General features: G+C 44.2%; 1 protein-coding gene and 1 long non-coding RNA gene across 9 annotated transcripts in view; one reads left to right on the top strand and one right to left on the bottom strand.

Annotated features, from left to right (window-relative positions):
• The window catches only part of LOC118391489 (M-phase phosphoprotein 9), an 82,714-nt gene that overhangs the window by 24,271 nt on the left and 35,067 nt on the right, over nt 1-23,376 (bottom strand). For 4 of the 5 annotated variants that reach the window (XM_052458289.1, XM_052458290.1, XM_052458293.1 and 1 more), the window contains 6 exons: nt 4,618-4,767; nt 4,344-4,431; nt 3,901-4,116; nt 3,566-3,613; nt 3,409-3,473; nt 2,466-2,567 (listed from right to left, as the gene is read on the bottom strand). In XM_052458289.1, the coding sequence (XP_052314249.1) occupies nt 2,466-2,567; nt 3,409-3,473; nt 3,566-3,613; nt 3,901-4,116; nt 4,344-4,431; nt 4,618-4,767 (669 nt within the window). The remainder of the gene's footprint in view (nt 1-2,465; nt 2,568-3,408; nt 3,474-3,565; nt 3,614-3,900; nt 4,117-4,343; nt 4,432-4,617; nt 4,768-23,376) is intronic. The other variant, XM_052458292.1, reaches the window with a different exon arrangement.
• The window catches only part of LOC127906366 (uncharacterized), a 31,000-nt gene continuing 22,254 nt past the window's right edge, over nt 14,631-23,376 (top strand). For 3 of the 4 annotated variants that reach the window (XR_008061041.1, XR_008061040.1, XR_008061042.1), the window contains exons 1-2: nt 17,018-17,578; nt 19,304-19,443. This is a non-coding gene — a long non-coding RNA (uncharacterized LOC127906366). Of the gene's footprint in view, nt 14,696-17,017; nt 17,579-19,303; nt 19,670-23,376 lie in introns of those variants that run through there. The other variant, XR_008061043.1, reaches the window with a different exon arrangement.

The raw sequence follows: 23,376 nt of genomic DNA, 5'->3' as shown, positions 1-23,376 counted from the left end.
AGACAGACAGGAGAGGGATAACAGTAAGAACAGCTTCTGTCAAACAGACAGACAGACTGGAGAGGGATAACAACAGTAACAACAGCTTCTGTCAAACAGACAGACAGACTGGAGAGGGATAACAGTAAGAACAGCTTCTGTCAAACAGACAGACAGACTGGAGAGGGATAACAGTAAGAACAGCTTCTGTCAAACAGACAGACAGACTGGAGAGGGATAACAACAGTAACAACAGCTTCTGTCAAACAGACAGACAGACTGGAGAGGGATAACAACAGTAAGAACAGCTTCTGTCAAACAGACAGACTGGAGGGGGTTAACAACAGTAACAACAGCTTCTGTCAAACAGACAGACAGACTGGAGGGGTTAACAACAGTAAGAACAGCTTCTGTCAAACAGACTGGAGAGGGTTAACAACAGTAACAACAGCTTCTGTCAAACAGACAGACAGACTGGAGGGGATAACAACAGTAACAACAGCTTCTGTCAAACAGACAGACAGACTGGAGGGGGTTAACAACAGTAAGAACAGCTTCTGTCAAACAGACAGACAGACTGGAGAGGGATAACAACAGTAACAACAGCTTCTGTCAAACAGACAGACAGACAGGAGAGGGTTAACAACAGTAACAACAGCTTCTGTCAAACAGACAGACAGACTGGAGAGGGATAACAACAGTAACAACAGCTTCTGTCAAACAGACAGACTGGAGAGGGTTAACAACAGTAAGAACAGCTTCTGTCAAACAGACAGAGACTGGAGGGGGTTAACAACAGTAAGAACAGCTTCTGTCAAACAGACAGACAGACTGGAGGGGGTTAACAACAGTAAGAACAGCTTCTGTCAAACAGACAGACAGACTGGAGGGGGTTAACAACAGTAAGAACAGCTTCTGTCAAACAGACAGACAGACTGGAGGGGGTTAACAACAGTAAGAACAGCTTCTGTCAAACAGACAGACAGACTGGAGGGGGTTAACAACAGTAAGAACAGCTTCTGTCAAACAGACAGACAGACTGGAGAGGGATAACAACAGTAAGAACAGCTTCTGTAAACCGACAGACAGACTGGAGGGGGTTAACAACAGTAAGAACAGCTTCTGTCAAACAGACAGACAGACTGTTGAGGGATAACAGTAACAACAGCTTCTGTCAAACAGACAGACAGACTGGAGAGGGTTAACAACAGTAACAACAGCTTCTGTCAAACAGACAGACAGGAGAGGGTTAACAACAGTAACAACAGCTTCTGTCAAACAGACAGACAGACTGGAGAGGGATAACAGTAAGAACAGCTTCTGTCAAACAGACAGACAGACTGGAGAGGGTTAACAGTAAGAACAGCTTCTGTCAAACAGACAGACAGACTGGAGGGGGTTAACAACAGTAAGAACAGCTTCTGTCAAACAGACAGACAGACTGTTGAGGGATAACAGTAAGAACAGCTTCTGTCAAACAGACAGACAGACAGGAGAGGGTTAACAACAGTAACAACAGCTTCTGTCAAACAGACAGACAGACTGGAGAGGGTTAACAGTAACAACAGCTTCTGTCAAACAGACAGACAGACTGGAGAGGGTTAACAACAGTAACAATAGCTTCTGTCAAACAGACAGACAGACTGGAGAGGGTTAACAGTAAGAACAGCTTCTGTCAAACAGACAGACAGACTGGAGAGGGTTAACAGTAAGAACAGCTTCTGTCAAACAGACAGACAGACTGGAGAGGGATAACAGTAAGAACAGCTTCTGTCAAACAGACAGACAGACTGGAGAGGGTTAACAACAGTAACAACAGCTTCTGTCAAACAGACAGACAGACTGGAGAGGGTTAACAGTAAGAACAGCTTCTGTCAAACAGACAGACAGACTGGAGAGGGTTAACAACAGCTTCTGTCAAACAGACAGACAGACTGGAGAGGGTTAACAACAGTAACAACAGCTTCTGTCAAACAGACAGACAGACTGGAGAGGGATAACAACAGTAAGAACAGCTTCTGTCAAACAGACAGACAGGAGAGGGTTAACAGTAACAACAGCTTCTGTCAAACAGACAGACAGACTGGAGAGGGATAACAGTAAGAACAGCTTCTGTCAAACAGACAGACAGACTGGAGAGGGTTAACAACAGTAAGAACAGCTTCTGTCAAACAGACAGACAGACTGGAGGGGGTTAACAACAGTAAGAACAGCTTCTGTCAAACAGACAGACAGACTGGAGGGGGTTAACAACAGTAAGAACAGCTTCTGTCAAACAGACAGACAGACTGGAGAGGGTTAACAACAGTAAGAACAGCTTCTGTCAAACAGACAGACAGACTGGAGGGGGTTAACAACAGTAAGAACAGCTTCTGTCAAACAGACAGACAGACTGGAGAGGGATAACAGTAAGAACAGCTACTGTCAGACCTGCTTTGGGACCGAATGAAAGCACAACATGGATGCATGAGTTGAGGAGACCGTACCCAGCTCCAGAGGACTGTGTGTGGTTGTGGACGGCCTGGCGACTCCTGGCCTGGTTCACATAATCCAGTTGATTCACCTGGCTCTCCATCTTACAGATCACCCTGAGGAGGAGAGGGGCACAGACAGACAGACAGACAGAGGGGGAAGACTGTTACAGATCACCCTGAGGAGGAGAGGGGCACAGACAGACAGACAGACAGAGGGGGAAGACTGTTACAGATCACCCTGAGGAGGAGAGGGGCACAGACAGACAGACAGACAGAGGGGGAAGACTGTTACAGATCACCCTGAGGAGGAGAGGGGCACAGACAGACAGACAGACAGAGGGGGAAGACTGTTACAGATCACCCTGAGGAGGAGAGGGGCACAGACAGACAGACAGACAGACGAGGAAGACTGTTACAGATCACCCTGAGGAGGAGAGGGGCACAGACAGACAGACAGAGGGGGAAGACTGTTACAGATCACCCTGAGGAGGAGAGGGGCACAGACAGACAGACAGACAGAGGGGGAAGACTGTTACAGATCACCCTGAGGAGGAGAGGGGCACAGACAGACAGACAGACAGAGGGGGAAGACTGTTACAGATCACCCTGAGGAGGAGAGGGGCACAGACAGACAGATAGATAGAGGGAAGAGTGTGTGGGTGATAGACATCCTATATCTCTCCACTGTTGCTGGGTCCAAAAAATGACAAAGAAAGAAAAGCGGGCACACGATACATGCAGGTCCTGTCTATGCTTTGGTTGCCAAAATAGACAGTCACCAAGAGAAGAACTCTCTCTTAGTCGTAAAGGATCCTGCATTATGTCACTCAACTTCTGGTGTCAGATATGGCGTCATGATTCACCTAGCTTATCATCCTATAGATGTTGGTTTTCATAGACAAGATAAAGAGATACTGTGTCCCTGCAGCTCTTGGTGTTGGATGCTTGATGTTACCTGTTTAGTCTAGAGATCTGCTCGTTGGCATCAAACAGATGGTTCTCTGAAGACACCAGTTTGTCCTGTTGACAGAGACAGAAGGTTGAAATATTCGTAGTACAATGTGTCACCTGTTCTTGTCGAGGTGGAACACAGAAACAGACATCACTAATACCTTCACGCCCTCGTGCTCTTTCCTCAGAGAGTCATACTCCCCCAGAAGCTGAGGAGGCAGAAACAGACACAACCCTTAAGTCATCATGGCCACACACACACACACACACACACACACTTGAGCTACAGCCAAATAGCCTATTACAAGACCATCTGCACACATCAGTAGGTAATAAATAATCTGCTCAGATAAGACTGGTTGGTGTTGAAAACACAGAGAAACAGTTCTGCAGGAGATCGCTCACACTACAACACCTAGAAAGTAGTCTTTTCCAGACAGTCAGAGACCAGAGATTTGGGTTTACTTAACTAGTTTAGTATTAGTGCAGAACTCACGTCCTGCAGCATCTTGTACTCCCTCTCCCTTCTGGCCTCCTTCTCTTCCGTTTCTCTGCAGGCGTTCTCCAAGGCCTCCTCTAGATGCCGGACCCGGGACCTGAGGCGGCCAGCCGAGGCGTCCTTCTCCCTGACTGACCGCCTGCTTCCGTCCAATCGCTGCTGCAGGGACGTTGCCGTGGAGCAGGCAGTGTCGTAGTGCATCGCCCAGTTAGCCTGTCAGAGAAAGCAGAGCTTGTTACATTTACATTTAAGTCATTTAGCAGACGCTCTTATCCAGAGCGACTTACAAATTGGTGCATTCACCTTATGACATCCAGTAGAATAGTCACTTTACAATAGTGCATCTAAATCTTAAAGGGGGGTGAGAAGGATTACTTATCCTATCCTAGGTATTCCTTAAATGCACACACACACCTCTAGGGGTATAAAAGGCATCTTACCAGTTGCTTTTCCAGGATGGAGTTCTTGTTCTCCAGCTCCTGGATACAGCTGCTGGCTTCAGACAGAGCCCTCTCTTGCTGAGCACACCTGGTATTACAACAACCACAGGTTAGATCTCACACACACACAGGCCTAACCTTAACCCCTAACCTAACCCTAAAATGGTCTTTGTCCCCACGAGGGAGAATTTTCCTTGTTTTACTATTTATGTGGGGACTTTGGGGATTTCCTGTACCCACGAGGATAGTAAAACAAGCGTATGCACGCATACACCTCTGTCTGAGTGTGCGGTTGCTCTGCTCTAGGTCGTGTGGCAGGTCTCTCAGGTCCAGTTTGTCTCTGAGGAGTTTGATCTCCGCCTCATAGTAAGCCTTCAGGTCAGCTACATGACGACAGTGTTTGTCCCTCAGATTCTCTCTCAGCCTGGAGAAAGAGGGGCGGATAGAAAGTAGGGAAAAAAGGAGGACAATTGGGAAGAGAGTGAATGGGAGGAGGATGCATCAGTAGTTACACGGGTTATTCTACTGCTCCGTATGCATCAGTTACACGGGTTATTCTACTGCTCCGTATGCATCAGTTACACAGGTTATTCTACTGCTCCGTATGAATCAGTTACACGGGTTATTCTACTGCTCCGTATGCATCAGTAGTTACACGGGTTATTCTACTGCTCCGTATGCATCAGTCGTTACACGGATTATTCTACTGCTCCGTATGCATCAGTAGTTACACGGGTTATTCTACGGCTCCGTATGCATCAGTAGTTACACGGGTTATTCTACTGCTCCGTATGCATCAGTAGTTACACGGGTTATTCTACTGCTCCGTATGCATCAGTAGTTACACGGGTTATTCTACTGCTCCGTATGCATCAGTAGTTACACGGGTTATTCTACTGCTCCGTATGCATCAGTAGTTACACGGGTTATTCTACTGCTCCGTATGCATCAGTAGTTACACGGGTTATTCTACTGCTCCGTATGCATCAGTAGTTACACGGGTTATTCTACTGCTCCGTATGCATCAGTAGTTACACGGGTTATTCTACTGCTCCGTATGCATCAGTAGTTACACGGGTTATTCTACTGCTCCGTATGCATCAGTAGTTACACGGGTTATTCTACTGCTCCGTATGCATCAGTAGTTACACGGGTTATTCTACTGCTCCGTATGCATCAGTAGTTACACGGGTTATTCTACTGCTCCGTATGCATCAGTAGTTACACGGGTTATTCTACTGCTCCGTATGCATCAGTAGTTACACGGGTTATTCTACTGCTCCGTATGCATCAGTAGTTACACGGGTTATTCTACTGCTCCGTATGCATCAGTTACACGGGTTATTCTACTGCTCCGTATGAATCAGTTACACGGGTTATTCTACTGCTCCGTATGCATCAGTAGTTACACAGGTTATTCTACTGCTCCGTATGCATCAGTAGTTACACAGGTTATTCTACTGCTCCGTATGAATCAGTTACACGGGTTATTCTACTGCTCCGTATGCATCAGTAGTTACACAGGTTATTCTACTGCTCCGTATGAATCAGTTACACGGGTTATTCTACTGCTCCGTATGCATCAGTAGTTACACAGGTTATTCTACTGCTCCGTATGAATCAGTTACACGGGTTATTCTACTGCTCCGTATGCATCAGTAGTTACACAGGTTATTCTACTGCTCCGTATGCATCAGTAGTTACACGGGTTATTCTACTGCTCCGTATGAATCAGTTACACAGGTTATTCTACTGCTCCGTATGCATCAGTTACACAGGTTATTCTACTGCTCCGTATGCATCAGTAGTTACACGGGTTATTCTACTGCCCCGTATGCATCAGTAGTTACACGGGTTATTCTACTGCCCCGTATGCATCAGTAGTTACACGGGTTATTCTACTGCTCCGTATGCATCAGTAGTTACACGGGTTATTCTACTGCTCCGTATGCATCAGTAGTTACACGGGTTATTCTACTGCTCCGTATGCATCAGTAGTTACACGGGTTATTCTACTGCTCCGTATGCATCAGTAGTTACACGGGTTATTCTACTGCTCCGTATGCATCAGTAGTTACACGGGTTATTCTACTGCTCCGTATGCATCAGTAGTTACACGGGTTATTCTACTGCTCCGTATGCATCAGTAGTTACACAGGTTATTCTACTGCTCCGTATGCATCAGTTACACAGGTTATTCTACTGCTCCGTATGCATCAGTAGTTACACAGGTTATTCTACTGCTCCGTATGCATCAGTTACACAGGTTATTCTACTGCTCCGTATGCATCAGTTACACGGGTTATTCTACTGCTCCGTATGCATCAGTTACACGGGTTATTCTACTGCTCCGTATGCATCAGTTACACGGGTTATTCTACTGCTCCGTATGCATCAGTAGTTACACAGGTTATTCTACTGCTCCGTATGCATCAGTTACACGGGTTATTCTACTGCTCCGTATGAATCAGTTACACGGGTTATTCTACTGCTCCGTATGCATCAGTAGTTACACAGGTTATTCTACTGCTCCGTATGCATCAGTTACACGGGTTATTCTACTGCTCCGTATGAATCAGTTACACGGGTTATTCTACTGCTCCGTATGCATCAGTAGTTACACAGGTTATTCTACTGCTCCGTATGCATCAGTTACACGGGTTAAACTACTGCTCCGTATGCATCAGTAGTTACACGGGTTATTCTACTGCTCCGTATGCATCAGTAGTTACACGGGTTATTCTACTGCTCCGTATGCATCAGTAGTTACACAGGTTATTCTACTGCTCCGTATGCATCAGTAGTTACACGGGTTATTCTACTGCTCCGTATGAATCAGTTACACGGGTTATTCTACTGCTCCGTATGCATCAGTAGTTACACGAGTTATTCTACTGCTCCGTATGCATCAGTAGTTACACAGGTTATTCTACTGCTCCGTATGCATCAGTAGTTACACGGGTTATTCTACTGCTCCGTATGCATCAGTAGTTACACAGGTTATTCTACTGCTCCGTATGAATCAGTTACACGGGTTATTCTACTGCTCCGTATGAATCAGTTACACGGGTTATTCTACTGCTCAGTATGCATCAGTAGTTACACAGGTTAAACTACTGCTCCGTATGCATCAGTAGTTACACAGGTTAAACTACTGCTCCGTATACATCAGTAGTTACACAGGTTATTCTACTGCTCCGTATGCATCAGTAGTTACACGGGTTAAACTACTGCTCCGTATGCATCAGTAGTTACACAGGTTAAACTACTGCTCCGTATGCATCAGTAGTTACACAGGTTAAACTACTGCTCCGTATACATCAGTAGTTACACAGGTTAAACTACTGCTCCGTATGCATCAGTAGTTACACGGGTTAAACTACTGCTCCGTATGCATCAGTAGTTACACGGGTTATTCTACTGCTCCGTATGCATCAGTAGTTACACGGGTTATTCTACTGCTCCGTATGCATCAGTAGTTACACAGGTTAAACTACTGCTCCGTATGCATCAGTAGTTACACAGGTTAAACTACTGCTCCGTATGCATCAGTAGTTACACGGGTTATTCTACTGCTCCGTATGCATCAGTAGCTACACGGGTTATTCTACTGCACCGTATGCATCAGTAGTTACACGGGTTATTCTACTGCTCCGTATGCATCAGTAGTTACACGGGTTATTCTACTGCTCCGTATGCATCAGTAGTTACACGGGTTAAACTACTGCTCCGTATGCATCAGTAGTTACACGGGTTATTCTACTGCTCCGTATGCATCAGTAGTTACACGGGTTATTCTACTGCTCCGTATGCATCAGTAGTTACACGGGTTATTCTACTGCTCCGTATGCATCAGTAGTTACACGGGTTATTCTACTGCTCCGTATGCATCAGTAGTTACACGGGTTATTCTACTGCTCCGTATGCATCAGTAGTTACACGGGTTATTCTACTGCTCCGTATGCATCAGTAGTTACACGGGTTATTCTACTGCTCCGTATGCATCAGTAGTTACACGGGTTATTCTACTGCTCCGTATGCATCAGTAGTTACAAGGGTTATTCTACTGCTCCGTATGCATCAGTAGTTACACGGGTTATTCTACTGCTCCGTATGCATCAGTTACACAGGTTATTCTACTGCTCCGTATGCATCAGTAGTTACACAGGTTATTCTACTGCTCCGTATGAATCAGTTACACAGGTTATTCTACTGCTCCGTATGAATCAGTTACACAGGTTATTCTACTGCTCCGTATGCATCAGTTACACGGGTTATTCTACTGCTCCGTATGAATCAGTTACACGGGTTATTCTACTGCTCCGTATGCATCAGTAGTTACACAGGTTATTCTACTGCTCCGTATGCATCAGTTACACGGGTTATTCTACTGCTCCGTATGAATCAGTTACACGGGTTATTCTACTGCTCCGTATGCATCAGTAGTTACACAGGTTATTCTACTGCTCCGTATGCATCAGTTACACGGGTTATTCTACTGCTCCGTATGAATCAGTTACACGGGTTATTCTACTGCTCCGTATGCATCAGTAGTTACACAGGTTATTCTACTGCTCCGTATGCATCAGTTACACGGGTTAAACTACTGCTCCGTATGCATCAGTAGTTACACGGGTTATTCTACTGCTCCGTATGCATCAGTAGTTACACGGGTTATTCTACTGCTCCGTATGCATCAGTAGTTACACAGGTTATTCTACTGCTCCGTATGCATCAGTAGTTACACAGGTTATTCTACTGCTCCGTATGAATCAGTTACACGGGTTATTCTACTGCTCCGTATGCATCAGTAGTTACACGGGTTATTCTACTGCTCCGTATGCATCAGTAGTTACACAGGTTATTCTACTGCTCCGTATGCATCAGTAGTTACACGGGTTATTCTACTGCTCCGTATGCATCAGTAGTTACACAGGTTATTCTACTGCTCCGTATGAATCAGTTACACGGGTTATTCTACTGCTCCGTATGAATCAGTTACACGGGTTATTCTACTGCTCAGTATGCATCAGTAGTTACACAGGTTATTCTACTGCTCCGTATGCATCAGTAGTTACACAGGTTAAACTACTGCTCCGTATACATCAGTAGTTACACAGGTTAAACTACTGCTCCGTATGCATCAGTAGTTACACGGGTTAAACTACTGCTCCGTATGCATCAGTAGTTACACAGGTTAAACTACTGCTCCGTATGCATCAGTAGTTACACAGGTTAAACTCTACTGCTCCGTATGCATCAGTAGTTACACAGGTTAAACTACTGCTCCGTATGCATCAGTAGTTACACGGGTTATTCTACTGCTCCGTATGCATCAGTAGTTACACGGGTTATTCTACTGCTCCGTATGCATCAGTTAGTTACTGCTCCGTATGAATCAGGGTTATTCTACTGCTCCGTATGCATCAGTAGTTACACAGGTTATTCTACTGCTCCGTATGCATCAGTAGTTACACAGGTTATTCTACTGCTCCGTATGAATCAGTTACACGGGTTATTCTACTGCTCCGTATGCATCAGTAGTTACACAGGTTATTCTACTGCTCCGTATGAATCAGTTACACGGGTTATTCTACTGCTCCGTATGCATCAGTAGTTACACAGGTTATTCTACTGCTCCGTATGCATCAGTAGTTACACGGGTTATTCTACTGCTCCGTATGCATCAGTAGTTACACAGGTTATTCTACTGCTCCGTATGCATCAGTAGTTACACGGGTTATTCTACTGCTCCGTATGAATCAGTTACACAGGTTATTCTATCCGTATGCATCAGTTACACAGGTTATTCTACTGCTCCGTATGCATCAGTAGTTACACGGGTTATTCTACTGCTCCGTATGCATCAGTAGTTACACGGGTTATTCTACTGCCCGTATGCATCAGTAGTTACACGGGTTATTCTACTGCTCCGTATGCATCAGTAGTTACACGGGTTATTCTACTGCTCCGTATGCATCAGTAGTTACACGGGTTATTCTACTGCTCCGTATGCATCAGTAGTTACACGGGTTATTCTACTGCTCCGTATGCATCAGTAGTTACACGGGTTATTCTACTGCTCCGTATGCATCAGTAGTTACACGGGTTATTCTACTGCTCCGTATGCATCAGTAGTTACAAGGGTTATTCTACTGCTCCGTATGCATCATCGTATGCATCAGTTACACGGGTTATTCTACTGCTCCGTATGCATCAGTAGTTACACAGGTTATTCTACTGCTCCGTATGAATCAGTTACACAGGTTATTCTACTGCTCCGTATGAATCAGTTACACAGGTTATTCTACTGCTCCGTATGCATCAGTTACACGGGTTATTCTAGTATGAATCAGTTACACGGGTTATTCTACTGCTCCGTATGCATCAGTAGTTACACAGGTTATTCTACTGCTCCGTATGCATCAGTTACACGGGTTATTCTACTGCTCCGTATGAATCAGTTACACGGGTTATTCTACTGCTCCGTATGCATCAGTAGTTACACGGGTTATTCTACTGCTCCGTATGCATCAGTTACACGGGTTATTCTACTGCTCCGTATGAATCAGTTACACGGGTTATTCTACTGCTCCGTATGCATCAGTAGTTACACAGGTTATTCTACTGCTCCGTATGCATCAGTTACACGGGTTATTCTACTGCTCCGTATGCATCAGTAGTTACACGGGTTATTCTACTGCTCCGTATGCATCAGTAGTTACACGGGTTATTCTACTGCTCCGTATGCATCAGTAGTTACACAGGTTATTCTACTGTTATGCATCAGTAGTTACACGGGTTATTCTACTGCTCCGTATGAATCAGTTACACGGGTTATTCTACTGCTCCGTATGCATCAGTAGTTACACGAGTTATTCTACTGCTCCGTATGCATCAGTAGTTACACAGGTTATTCTACTGCTCCGTATGCATCAGTAGTTACACGGGTTATTCTACTGCTCCGTATGCATCAGTAGTTACACAGGTTATTCTACTGCTCCGTATGAATCAGTTACACGGGTTATTCTACTGCTCCGTATGAATCAGTTACACGGGTTATTCTACTGCTCCGTATGCATCAGTAGTTACACAGGTTAAACTACTGCTCCGTATGCATCAGTAGTTACACAGGTTAAACTACTGCTCCGTATACATCAGTAGTTACACAGGTTAAACTACTGCTCCGTATGCATCAGTAGTTACACGGGTTAAACTACTGCTCCGTATGCATCAGTAGTTACACAGGTTATTCTACTGCTCCGTATGCATCAGTAGTTACACAGGTTAAACTACTGCTCCGTATACATCAGTAGTTACACAGGTTAAACTACTGCTCCGTATGCATCAGTAGTTACACGGGTTAAACTACTGCTCCGTATGCATCAGTAGTTACACGGGTTATTCTACTGCTCCGTATGCATCAGTAGTTACACGGGTTATTCTACTGCTCCGTATGCATCAGTAGTTACACAGGTTAAACTACTGCTCCGTATGCATCAGTAGTTACACAGGTTATTCTACTGCTCCGTATGCATCAGTAGTTACACGGGTTATTCTACTGCTCCGTATGCATCAGTAGTTACACGGGTTATTCTACTGCACCGTATGCATCAGTAGTTACACGGGTTATTCTACTGCAACGTATGCATCAGTAGTTACACGGGTTATTCTACTGCTCCGTATGCATCAGTAGTTACACGGGTTAAACTACTGCTCCGTATGCATCAGTAGTTACACGGGTTATTCTACTGCTCCGTATGCATCAGTAGTTACACGGGTTATTCTACTGCTCCGTATGCATCAGTAGTTACACGGGTTATTCTACTGCTCCGTATGCATCAGTAGTTACACGGGTTATTCTACTGCTCCGTATGCATCAGTAGTTACACGGGTTATTCTACTGCTCCGTATGAATCAGTAGTTACACGGGTTATTCTACTGCTCCGTATGCATCAGTAGTTACACAGGTTATTCTACTGCTCCGTATGCATCAGTAGTTACACAGGTTATTCTACTGCTCCGTATGCATCAGTAGTTACACAGGTTATTCTACTGCTCCGTATGAATCAGTTACACGGGTTATTCTACTGCTCCGTATGCATCAGTAGTTACACGGGTTATTCTACTGCTCCGTATGCATCAGTAGTTACACGGGTTATTCTACTGCTCCGTATGCATCAGTAGTTACACAGGTTATTCTACTGCTCCGTATGCATCAGTAGTTACACAGGTTATTCTACTGCTCCGTATGCATCAGTTACACAGGTTATTCTACTGCTCCGTATGCATCAGTAGTTACACAGGTTATTCTACTGCTCCGTATGCATCAGTAGTTACACGGGTTATTCTACTGCTCCGTATGCATCAGTAGTTACACGGGTTATTCTACTGCTCCGTATGAATCAGTTACGGGTTATTCTACTGCTCCGTATGCATCAGTAGTTACACGGGTTATTCTACTGCTCCGTATGCATCAGTAGTTACACGGGTTATTCTACTGCTCCGTATGCATCAGTAGTTACACAGGTTATTCTACTGCTCCGTATGCATCAGTAGTTACACGGGTTATTCTACTGCTCCGTATGCATCAGTAGTTACACGGGTTATTCTACTGCTCCGTATGCATCAGTAGTTACACGGGTTATTCTACTGCTCCGTATGCATCAGTAGTTACACAGGTTATTCTACTGCTCCGTATGCATCAGTTACACAGGTTATTCTACTGCTCCGTATGCATCAGTAGTTACACAGGTTATTCTACTGCTCCGTATGCATCAGTAGTTACACGGGTTATTCTACTGCTCCGTATGCATCAGTAGTTACACAGGTTATTCTACTGCTCCGTATGCATCAGTTACGGGTTATTCTACTGCTCCGTATGAATCAGTTACACAGGTTATTCTACTGCTCCGTATGAATCAGTTACACAGGTTATTCTACTGCTCCGTATGCATCAGTTACACGGGTTATTCTACTGCTCCGTATGAATCAGTAGTTACACAGGTTATTCTACTGCTCCGTATGAATCAGTTACACGGGTTATTCTACTGCTCCATATGAATCAGTTACACAGGTTATTCTACTGCTCCATATGAATCAGTTACACAGGTTATTCTACTGCTCCGTATGCATCAGTTACACGGGTTATTCTACTGCTCCGTATGAATCAGTAGTTACACAGGTTATTCTACTGCTCCGTATGAATCAGTTACACAGGTTATTCTATCCGTATGCATCAGTTACACGGGTTATTCTACTGCTCCGTATGAATCAGTTACACGGGTTATTCTACTGCTCCGTATGAATCAGTTACACAGGTTATTCTACTGCTCCGTATGAATCAGTTACACAGGTTATTCTACTGCTCCGTATGCATCAGTAGTTACGGGTTATTCTACTGCTCCGTATGCATCAGTAGTTACACGGGTTATTCTACTGCTCCGTATGCATCAGTAGTTACACGGGTTATTCTACTGCTCCGTATGCATCAGTAGTTACACGGGTTATTCTACTGCTCCGTATGCATCAGTAGTTACACGGGTTATTCTACTGCTCCGTATGAATCAGTTACACGGGTTATTCTACTGCTCCGTATGCATCAGTAGTTACACGGGTTATTCTACTGCTCCGTATGCATCAGTAGTTACACAGGTTATTCTACTGCTCCGTATGCATCAGTAGTTACACGGGTTATTCTACTGCTCCGTATGCATCAGTTACACAGGTTATTCTACTGCTCCGTATGAATCAGTTACACGGGTTATTCTACTGCTCCGTATGAATCAGTTACACGGGTTATTCTACTGCTCCGTATGCATCAGTAGTTACACAGGTTATTCTACTGCTCCGTATGCATCAGTAGTTACACAGGTTAAACTACTGCTCAGTATACATCAGTAGTTACACGGGTTAAACTACTGCTCCGTATGCATCAGTAGTTACACGGGTTATTCTACTGCTCCGTATGCATCAGTAGTTACACGGGTTATTCTACTGCTCCGTATGCATCAGTAGTTACACGGGTTATTCTACTGCTCCGTATGCATCAGTAGTTACACGGGTTAAACTACTGCTCCGTATGCATCAGTAGTTACACGGGTTCTACTGCTCCGTATGCATCAGTAGTTACACGGGTTATTCTACTGCTCCGTATGCATCAGTAGTTACACGGGTTATTCTACTGCACCGTATGCATCAGTAGTTACACGGGTTATTCTACTGCACCGTATGCATCAGTTACACGGGTTATTCTACTGCTCCGTATGAATCAGTTACACGGGTTATTCTACTGCTCCGTATGAATCAGTTACACGGGTTATTCTACTGCTCCGTATGCATCAGTTAAACAGGTTATTCTACTGCTCCGTATGAATCAGTAGTTACACGGGTTATTCTACTGCTCCGTATGAATCAGTTACACGGGTTATTCTACTGCTCCGTATGAATCAGTTAAACAGGTTATTCTACTGCTCCGTATGAATCAGTTAAACAGGTTATTCTACTGCTCCGTATGCATCAGTTACACAGGTTATTCTACTGCTCCGTATGCATCAGTTACACAGGTTATTCTACTGCTCCGTATGCATCAGTTACACAGGTTATTCTACTGCTCCGTATGCATCAGTTACACGGGTTATTCTACTGCTCCGTATGAATCAGTTACACGGGTTATTCTACTGCTCCGTATGAATCAGTTACACGGGTTATTCTACTGCTCCGTATGCATCAGTTACACGGGTTATTCTACTGCTCCGTATGCATCAGTTACACAGGTTATTCTACTGCTCCGTATGAATCAGTAGTTACACGGGTTATTCTACTGCTCCGTATGCATCAGTAGTTACACGGGTTATTCTACTGCTCCGTATGCATCAGTAGTTACACGGGTTATTCTACTGCTCCGTATGCATCAGTAGTTACACGGGTTATTCTACTGCTCCGTATGAATCAGTTACACGGGTTATTCTACTGCTCCGTATGCATCAGTAGTTACACGGTTATTCTACTGCTCCGTATGCATCAGTAGTTACACAGGTTATTCTACTGCTCCGTATGCATCAGTAGTTACACGGGTTATTCTACTGCTCCGTATGCATCAGTTACACAGGTTATTCTACTGCTCCGTATGAATCAGTTACACGGGTTATTCTACTGCTCCGTATGCATCAGTAGTTACACGGGTTATTCTACTGCTCCGTATGCATCAGTAGTTACACAGGTTAAACTACTGCTCCGTATGCATCAGTAGTTACACAGGTTAAACTACTGCTCCGTATACATCAGTAGTTACACAGGTTAAACTACTGCTCCGTATGCATCAGTAGTTACACGGGTTAAACTACTGCTCCGTATGCATCAGTAGTTACACGGGTTATTCTACTGCTCCGTATGCATCAGTAGTTACACGGGTTATTCTACTGCTCCGTATGCATCAGTAGTTACACAGGTTAAACTACTGCTCCGTATGCATCAGTAGTTACACAGGTTAAACTACTGCTCCGTATGCATCAGTAGTTACACGGGTTATTCTACTGCTCCGTATGCATCAGTAGTTACACGGGTTATTCTACTGCACCGTATGCATCAGTAGTTACACGGGTTATCCTACTGCACCGTATGCATCAGTAGTTACACGGGTTATTCTACTGCTCCGTATGCATCAGTAGTTACACGGGTTAAACTACTGCTCCGTATGCATCAGTAGTTACACGGGTTATTCTACTGCTCCGTATGCATCAGTAGTTACACGGGTTATTCTACTGCTCCGTATGCATCAGTAGTTACACGGGTTATTCTACTGCTCCGTATGCATCAGTTACACGGGTTATTCTACTGCTCCGTATGCATCAGTAGTTACGGGTTATTCTACTGCTCCGTATGCATCAGTAGTTACACGGGTTATTCTACTGCACCGTATGCATCAGTAGTTACACAGGTTATTCTACTGCTCCGTATGCATCAGTAGTTACACAGGTTATTCTACTGCTCCGTATGCATCAGTAGTTACACGGGTTATTCTACTGCTCCGTATGCATCAGTAGTTACACGGGTTATTCTACTGCTCCGTATGCATCAGTAGTTACACGGGTTATTCTACTGCTCCGTATGCATCAGTTACACGGGTTATTCTACTGCTCCGTATGCATCAGTAGTTACACGGGTTATTCTACTGCTCCGTATGCATCAGTAGTTACACGGGTTATTCTACTGCTCCGTATGCATCAGTAGTTACACGGGTTATTCTACTGCTCCGTATGCATCAGTAGTTACACGGGTTATTCTACTGCTCCGTATGCATCAGTAGTTACACGGGTTATTCTACTGCTCCGTATGCATCAGTAGTTACACGGGTTATTCTACTGCTCCGTATGCATCAGTAGTTACACGGGTTATTCTACTGCTCCGTATGCATCAGTAGTTACACGGGTTATTCTACTGCTCCGTATGCATCAGTAGTTACACGGGTTATTCTACTGCTCCGTATGCATCAGTAGTTACACGGGTTATTCTACTGCTCCGTATGCATCAGTAGTTACACGGGTTATTCTACTGCTCCGTATGCATCAGTAGTTACACGGGTTATTCTACTGCTCCGTATGCATCAGTAGTTACACGGGTTATTCTACTGCTCCGTATGCATCAGTAGTTACACGGGTTATTCTACTGCTCCGTATGCATCAGTAGTTACACGGGTTATTCTACTGCTCCGTATGCATCAGTAGTTACACGGGTTATTCTACTGCTCCGTATGCATCAGTAGTTACACGGGTTATTCTACTGCTCCGTATGCATCAGTAGTTACACAGGTTATTCTACTGCTCCGTATGCATCAGTAGTTACACGGGTTATTCTACTGCTCCGTATGCATCAGTAGTTACACGGGTTATTCTACTGCTCCGTATGCATCAGTTACACGGGTTATTCTACTGCTCCGTATGCATCAGTTACACGGGTTATTCTACTGCTCCGTATGCATCAGTTAAACAGGTTATTCTACTGCTCCGTATGCATCAGTTACACGGGTTATTCTACTGCTCCGTATGCATCAGTTAAACAGGTTATTCTACTGCTCCGTATGAATCAGTTACACGGGTTATTCTACTGCTCCGTATGAATCAGTTAAACAGGTTATTCTACTGCTCCGTATGAATCAGTTACACAGGTTATTCTACTGCTCCGTATGCATCAGTTACACGGGTTATTCTACTGCTCCGTATGCATCAGTTAAACAGGTTATTCTACTGCTCCGTATGAATCAGTTACACAGGTTATTCTACTGCTCCGTATGCATCAGTTACACGGGTTATTCTACTGCTCCGTATGAATCAGTTACACGGGTTATTCTACTGCTCCGTATGAATCAGTTACACGGGTTATTCTACTGCTCCGTATGAATCAGTCAGTTACACAGGTTATTCTACTGCTCCGTATGCATCAGTTACACAGGTTATTCTACTGCTCCGTATGCATCAGTAGTTACACGGGTTATTCTACTGCTCCGTATGCATCAGTAGTTACACGGGTTATTCTACTGCTCCGTATGCATCAGTAGTTACACGGGTTATTCTACTGCTCCGTATGCATCAGTAGTTACACGGGTTATTCTACTGCTCCGTATGAATCAGTTACACGGGTTATTCTACTGCTCCGTATGCATCAGTAGTTACACGAGTTATTCTACTGCTCCGTATGCATCAGTAGTTACACAGGTTATTCTACTGCTCCGTATGCATCAGTAGTTACACGGGTTATTCTACTGCTCCGTATGCATCAGTTACACAGGTTATTCTACTGCTCCGTATGAATCAGTTACACGGGTTATTCTACTGCTCCGTATGAATCAGTTACACGGGTTATTCTACTGCTCCGTATGCATCAGTAGTTACACAGGTTAAACTACTGCTCCGTATGCATCAGTAGTTACACAGGTTAAACTACTGCTCCGTATACATCAGTAGTTACACAGGTTATTCTACTGCTCCGTATGCATCAGTAGTTACACGGGTTAAACTACTGCTCCGTATGCATCAGTAGTTACACGGGTTATTCTACTGCTCCGTATGCATCAGTAGTTACACGGGTTATTCTACTGCTCCGTATGCATCAGTAGTTACACGGGTTAAACTACTGCTCCGTATGCATCAGTAGTTACACAGGTTAAACTACTGCTCCGTATGCATCAGTAGTTACACGGGTTATTCTACTGCTCCGTATGCATCAGTAGTTACACGGGTTATTCTACTGCACCGTATGCATCAGTAGTTACACGGGTTATTCTACTGCACCGTATGCATCAGTAGTTACACGGGTTATTCTACTGCTCCGTATGCATCAGTAGTTACACGGGTTAAACTACTGCTCCGTATGCATCAGTAGTTACACGGGTTATTCTACTGCTCCGTATGCATCAGTAGTTACACGGGTTATTCTACTGCTCCGTATGCATCAGTAGTTACACGGGTTATTCTACTCGTATGCATCAGTTACACGGGTTATTCTACTGCTCGTATGCATCAGTTACACGGGTTATTCTACTGCTCCGTATGCATCAGTAGTTACACGGGTTATTCTACTGCACCGTATGCATCAGTAGTTACACGGGTTATTCTACTGCACCGTATGCATCAGTTACACGGGTTATTCTACTGCTCCGTATGAATCAGTTACACAGGTTATTCTACTGCTCCGTATGAATCAGTTACACAGGTTATTCTACTGCTCCGTATGCATCAGTTACACGGGTTATTCTACTGCTCCGTATGAATCAGTAGTTACACAGGTTATTCTACTGCTCCGTATGAATCAGTTACACGGGTTATTCTACTGCTCCGTATGAATCAGTTACACAGGTTATTCTACTGCTCCGTATGCATCAGTTACACAGGTTATTCTACTGCTCCGTATGCATCAGTTACACGGGTTATTCTACTGCTCCGTATGAATCAGCAGTTAAACAGGTTATTCTACTGCTCCGTATGAATCAGTTACACGGGTTATTCTACTGCTCCGTATGCATCAGTTAAACAGGTTATTCTACTGCTCCGTATGAATCAGTTACACGGGTTATTCTACTGCTCCGTATGAATCAGTTAAACAGGTTATTCTACTGCTCCGTATGAATCAGTTACACAGGTTATTCTACTGCTCCGTATGCATCAGTTACACAGGTTATTCTACTGCTCCGTATGCATCAGTAGTTACACGGGTTATTCTACTGCTCCGTATGCATCAGTAGTTACACGGGTTATTCTACTGCTCCGTATGCATCAGTAGTTACACGGGTTATTCTACTGCTCCGTATGCATCAGTAGTTACACGGGTTATTCTACTGCTCCGTATGAATCAGTTACACGGGTTATTCTACTGCTCCGTATGCATCAGTAGTTACACGAGTTATTCTACTGCTCCGTATGCATCAGTAGTTACACAGGTTATTCTACTGCTCCGTATGCATCAGTAGTTACACGGGTTATTCTACTGCTCCGTATGCATCAGTTACACAGGTTATTCTACTGCTCCGTATGAATCAGTTACACGGGTTATTCTACTGCTCCGTATGCATCAGTAGTTACACGGGTTATTCTACTGCTCCGTATGCATCAGTAGTTACACAGGTTAAACTACTGCTCCGTATGCATCAGTAGTTACACAGGTTTCTACTGCTCCGTATACATCAGTAGTTACACAGGTTATTCTACTGCTCCGTATGCATCAGTAGTTACACGGGTTAAACTACTGCTCCGTATGCATCAGTAGTTACACGGGTTATTCTACTGCTCCGTATGCATCAGTAGTTACACGGGTTATTCTACTGCTCCGTATGCATCAGTAGTTACACGGGTTAAACTACTGCTCCGTATGCATCAGTAGTTACACAGGTTAAACTACTGCTCCGTATGCATCAGTAGTTACACAGGTTAAACTACTGCTCCGTATGCATCAGTAGTTACACGGGTTATTCTACTGCTCCGTATGCATCAGTAGTTACACGGGTTATTCTACTGCACCGTATGCATCAGTAGTTACACGGGTTATTCTACTGCACCGTATGCATCAGTAGTTACACGGGTTATTCTACTGCTCCGTATGCATCAGTAGTTACACGGGTTATTCTACTGCTCCGTATGCATCAGTAGTTACACGGGTTATTCTACTGCTCCGTATGCATCAGTAGTTACACGGGTTATTCTACTGCTCCGTATGCATCAGTAGTTACACGGGTTATTCTACTGCTCCGTATGCATCAGTTACACGGGTTATTCTACTGCTCCGTATGCATCAGTAGTTACACGGGTTATTCTACTGCTCCGTATGCATCAGTAGTTACACGGGTTATTCTACTGCTCCGTATGCATCAGTAGTTACACGGGTTATTCTACTGCACCGTATGCATCAATAGTTACACAGGTTATTCTACTGCTCCGTATGCATCAGTAGTTACACGGGTTATTCTACTGCTCCGTATGCATCAGTAGTTACACAGGTTATTCTACTGCTCCGTATGCATCAGTAGTTACACGGGTTATTCTACTGCTCCGTATGCATCAGTTACACAGGTTATTCTACTGCTCCGTATGAATCAGTAGTTACACGGGTTATTCTACTGCTCCGTATGCATCAGTAGTTACACGGGTTATTCTACTGCTCCGTATGCATCAGTAGTTACACGGGTTATTCTACTGCTCCGTATGCATCAGTAGTTACACGGGTTATTCTACTGCTCCGTATGCATCAGTAGTTACACGGGTTATTCTACTGCTCCGTATGCATCAGTAGTTACACGGGTTATTCTACTGCTCCGTATGCATCAGTAGTTACACGGGTTATTCTACTGCTCCGTATGCATCAGTAGTTACACGGGTTATTCTACTGCTCCGTATGCATCAGTAGTTACACGGGTTATTCTACTGCTCCGTATGCATCAGTAGTTACACGGGTTATTCTACTGCTCCGTATGCATCAGTAGTTACACGGGTTATTCTACTGCTCCGTATGCATCAGTAGTTACACGGGTTATTCTACTGCTCCGTATGCATCAGTAGTTACACGGGTTATTCTACTGCTCCGTATGCATCAGTAGTTACACGGGTTATTCTACTGCTCCGTATGCATCAGTAGTTACACGGGTTATTCTACTGCTCCGTATGCATCAGTAGTTACACGGGTTATTCTACTGCTCCGTATGCATCAGTAGTTACACGGGTTATTCTACTGCTCCGTATGCATCAGTAGTTACACGGGGGTTATTCTACTGCTCCGTATGCATCAGTAGTTACACGGGTTATTCTACTGCTCCGTATGCATCAGTTTACGGGTTATTCTACTGCTCCGTATGAATCAGTAGTTACACAGGTTATTCTACTGCTCCGTATGCATCAGTAGTTACACAGGTTATTCTACTGCTCCGTATGCATCAGTAGTTACACAGGTTATTCTACTGCTCCGTATGAATCAGTTACGGGTTATTCTACTGCTCCGTATGCATCAGTAGTTACACAGGTTATTCTACTGCTCCGTATGCATCAGTAGTTACACAGGTTATTCTACTGCTCCGTATGCAATCAGTTACACGGGTTATTCTACTGCTCCGTATGCATCAGTAGTTACACGGGTTATTCTACTGCTCCGTATGAATCAGTTACACGGGTTATTCTACTGCTCCGTATGCATCAGTTACACGAGTTATTCTACTGCTCCGTATGCATCAGTTACACGGGTTATTCTACTGCTCCGTATGCATCAGTAGTTACACGGGTTATTCTACTGCTCCGTATGCATCAGTTACACGGGTTATTCTACTGCTCCGTATGCATCAGTAGTTACACGGGTTATTCTACTGCTCCGTATGCATCAGTAGTTACACGGGTTATTCTACTGCTCCGTATGCATCAGTAGTTACACGGGTTATTCTACTGCTCCGTATGCATCAGTAGTTACACGGGTTATTCTACTGCACCGTATGCATCAGTTCACGGGTTATTCTACTGCTCCGTATGAATCAGTTACACAGGTTATTCTACTGCTCCGTATGAATCAGTTACACAGGTTATTCTACTGCTCCGTATGCATCAGTTACACGGGTTATTCTACTGCTCCGTATGAATCAGTAGTTACACAGGTTATTCTACTGCTCCGTATGAATCAGTTACACGGGTTATTCTACTGCTCCGTATGAATCAGTTACACAGGTTATTCTACTGCTCCGTATGAATCAGTTACACAGGTTATTCTACTGCTCCGTATGCATCAGTTACACGGGTTATTCTACTGCTCCGTATGAATCAGTAGTTACACAGGTTATTCTACTGCTCGTATGTATGTAGTTACACAGGTTATTCTACTGCTCCGTATGCATCAGTTACACGGGTTATTCTACTGCTCCGTATGAATCAGTTACACGGGTTATTCTACTGCTCCGTATGAATCAGTTACACGGGTTATTCTACTGCTCCGTATGAATCAGTTACACAGGTTATTCTACTGCTCCGTATGCATCAGTAGTTACACAGGTTATTCTACTGCTCCGTATGCATCAGTAGTTACACGGGTTATTCTACTGCTCCGTATGCATCAGTAGTTACACGGGTTATTCTACTGCTCCGTATGCATCAGTAGTTACACGGGTTATTCTACTGCTCCGTATGCATCAGTAGTTACACGGGTTATTCTACTGCTCCGTATGCATCAGTTAGTTACACGGGTTATTCTACTGCTCCGTATGCATCACTGCTCCGTATGCATCAGTAGTTACACAGGTTATTCTACTGCTCCGTATGCATCAGTAGTTACACGGGTTATTCTACTGCTCCGTATGCATCAGTTACACAGGTTATTCTACTGCTCCGTATGAATCAGTTACACGGGTTATTCTACTGCTCCGTATGAATCAGTTACACGGGTTATTCTACTGCTCCGTATGCATCAGTAGTTACACAGGTTAAACTACTGCTCCGTATGCATCAGTAGTTACACAGGTTAAACTACTGCTCCGTATACATCAGTAGTTACACAGGTTAAACTACTGCTCCGT

The sequence above is a fragment of the Oncorhynchus keta genome, chromosome 12, assembly GCF_023373465.1.
Source record: "Oncorhynchus keta strain PuntledgeMale-10-30-2019 chromosome 12, Oket_V2, whole genome shotgun sequence".
NCBI classification, from domain to species: Eukaryota; Metazoa; Chordata; class Actinopteri; order Salmoniformes; family Salmonidae; genus Oncorhynchus; species Oncorhynchus keta.
The sequence above is the reverse complement of the archived record's forward strand: the minus strand, read 5'-3'. Positions and strand labels throughout refer to the sequence as shown.